This window comes from Rhagoletis zephyria, unplaced genomic scaffold (genome assembly GCF_001687245.7).
Source record: "Rhagoletis zephyria isolate East Lansing unplaced genomic scaffold, Rhagoletis_zephyria_1.1 Rzeph_scaffold_53347, whole genome shotgun sequence".
Classification (NCBI taxonomy): Eukaryota; Metazoa; Arthropoda; class Insecta; order Diptera; family Tephritidae; genus Rhagoletis; species Rhagoletis zephyria.
In genome coordinates, this window is record NW_016210400.1 from 1 (window position 1) to 1,907 (window position 1,907).

Below are 1,907 nucleotides of genomic sequence, written 5' to 3' on the forward strand. Positions count from 1 at the left end.
CAAAATCTGGTAAAGTGTCAAACCATCAGCTGTTCAATGTTGTCAAAACTAATTGAAAGTTGAATAAGCATTCCCGCACAATCTGGACTGGTAAAATGGTACAATGTCCAGAAGTACGCATCGCAAAAAACACATTTCGTGCCCAGAATTTGAGAGTTAATTCAGGCGGCTTTTGCTGTTGCCACTTAAGTGCATCGCTTGGAAATTGAAGTTTGGTTTCACCAATTTAATTGTGTTAATAAATAAAAAAAAGAAATTAACTATGTCCTGTTTGTTTAAAGCTCAAATACAAATGATTTTGCACCAAACGACCTTTTGTTTATATTAAACAAATTAATTTTTTTGAGATTTTTATGTTTGAATACGATTTCGTTCTGTACTTCACAGATGCTTTTTCGTAATTAAGAAAAACCGAAAATAAATTAAAAATTATATGTTCCGCCAAGTTACGGGGTGGCGTTGTTTGAAATTCTATTATTGACCTGAACTGATGTTTGATGAACATGTGATCGATCAAACAAACTTTTGGTTAAGTATGTTTAAAAAAATACTGCAGCTGAAATCTTTTTTTTTTATAATTTTGGGCGTTTTGATGTTTCATTTCGGGCAGGAAAAGGGGGTTTTTACGTTCCCGTGGGTTTGGGCAGTTGATTCCTTTTTGTCAGAGAATTTCTTACGTACGCTCATATGCCCGAAAATGGTTTTACTGGTTAGAAGCTTATAATTGGCATTCAAAGGATACACCCTTTTAAGTTTTACTTCTTCTACTATACTGAAGGGATGATACTCTTGAACAATAATTTTTATTACCTGTTGATTGCTTAGACGTTGCTTCTTCATTGGAAGAGGCTTGATGAGATCACGGCTGTTATCCTCGATGTTAATAAGTACTTCTTCTTCAAGGTGCTCCTGCCTAGAATTCCTGTTGTACCGATATTGGTGCCGTCTGTCCATATGACGAATAAGACTGCAAGTGGATTTATTTGACACAGACAACTGCTGACCGCACAACTTGCATTTCACTCTCTTATCCTCCTCATCGGTGAAGTATTTCCACACGCCACTCTTCTTATTAATTGACATTTTTACCCTATGAAATCGTATTGCAAATATATTGATTAATACTGCATCTTTTATATTAATAATGAGTTTTGCCCGTCACTTACAAAATTACAACGAATTCAAGGGCTCTTGTACGATATTCCAAAGGAGCCAAAAGCAAGGCTAAAAAACGCCGATCTCTTAAATACCCGTTGCAGACGTACAGCTGAAATGTGAAAAGTTAGTTACAAAATTAACTGTTATGTGTACATATGCATGATAAAAGACACGATTGAGAGAATACAAAGGATGCGCCGATCTCGGACCGCTATTCCTCTCTTAACGAATTTGACAGAATCGTTGTTTGCATGACGTCACACCGGTGCAACTTGTTTACGTTTTCCTTGCAACATTTTTTCTTCTTCTTCCATTCTTGCTCACGTTTTGGCATTTCTCTCTCGCAATTGCACCAGTGTGACGTCACACAAAAGTTATTCTCAAAAATCCTCTCTGATCGGCGCAATCTTGTATTCTATCATTCTTGGATAAAAGATATACAGAGAAATAAGAGAAACAGTGCTAAAGTCTAGAATAAAAATTAAATTAAATGCGAATTTCAAACTTTATCCGGTAGAGATGGCCGGTGAAGAAATTACAGTAAGTCGTTCAGGCACGTGAAAATTCTCTCACTGGGAAAACTTTTGAGAGAGTAAGAGAGCTACTCTTCCCAATAATGCCTGGGTTATATTGGAAGTAACGAACCGGTGTGAACTGTCACTTAATTATCTATTGTATGTGCAATAAAAGCAAATGGTTATAATGCACGTAAACGCAGCGTAAACGTCTGTTCTGCCTTTTCCAAGTTG

General features: G+C 36.4%; 1 protein-coding gene across 1 annotated transcript; it reads right to left on the reverse strand.

Moving 5' to 3' along the window:
* Positions 1–627: 627 nt before the first annotated feature.
* LOC108356036 (uncharacterized) lies at positions 628–1,292 on the reverse strand (the record flags this gene model as incomplete). Its single annotated transcript, XM_017607168.1, has 2 exons — positions 1,167–1,292; positions 628–1,090 (listed from the first exon to the last, which is right to left on the reverse strand). A coding segment is annotated over exon 2 (456 nt), but the record flags the coding sequence as incomplete, so codon positions are not given.
* Positions 1,293–1,907: the final 615 nt, after the last annotated feature.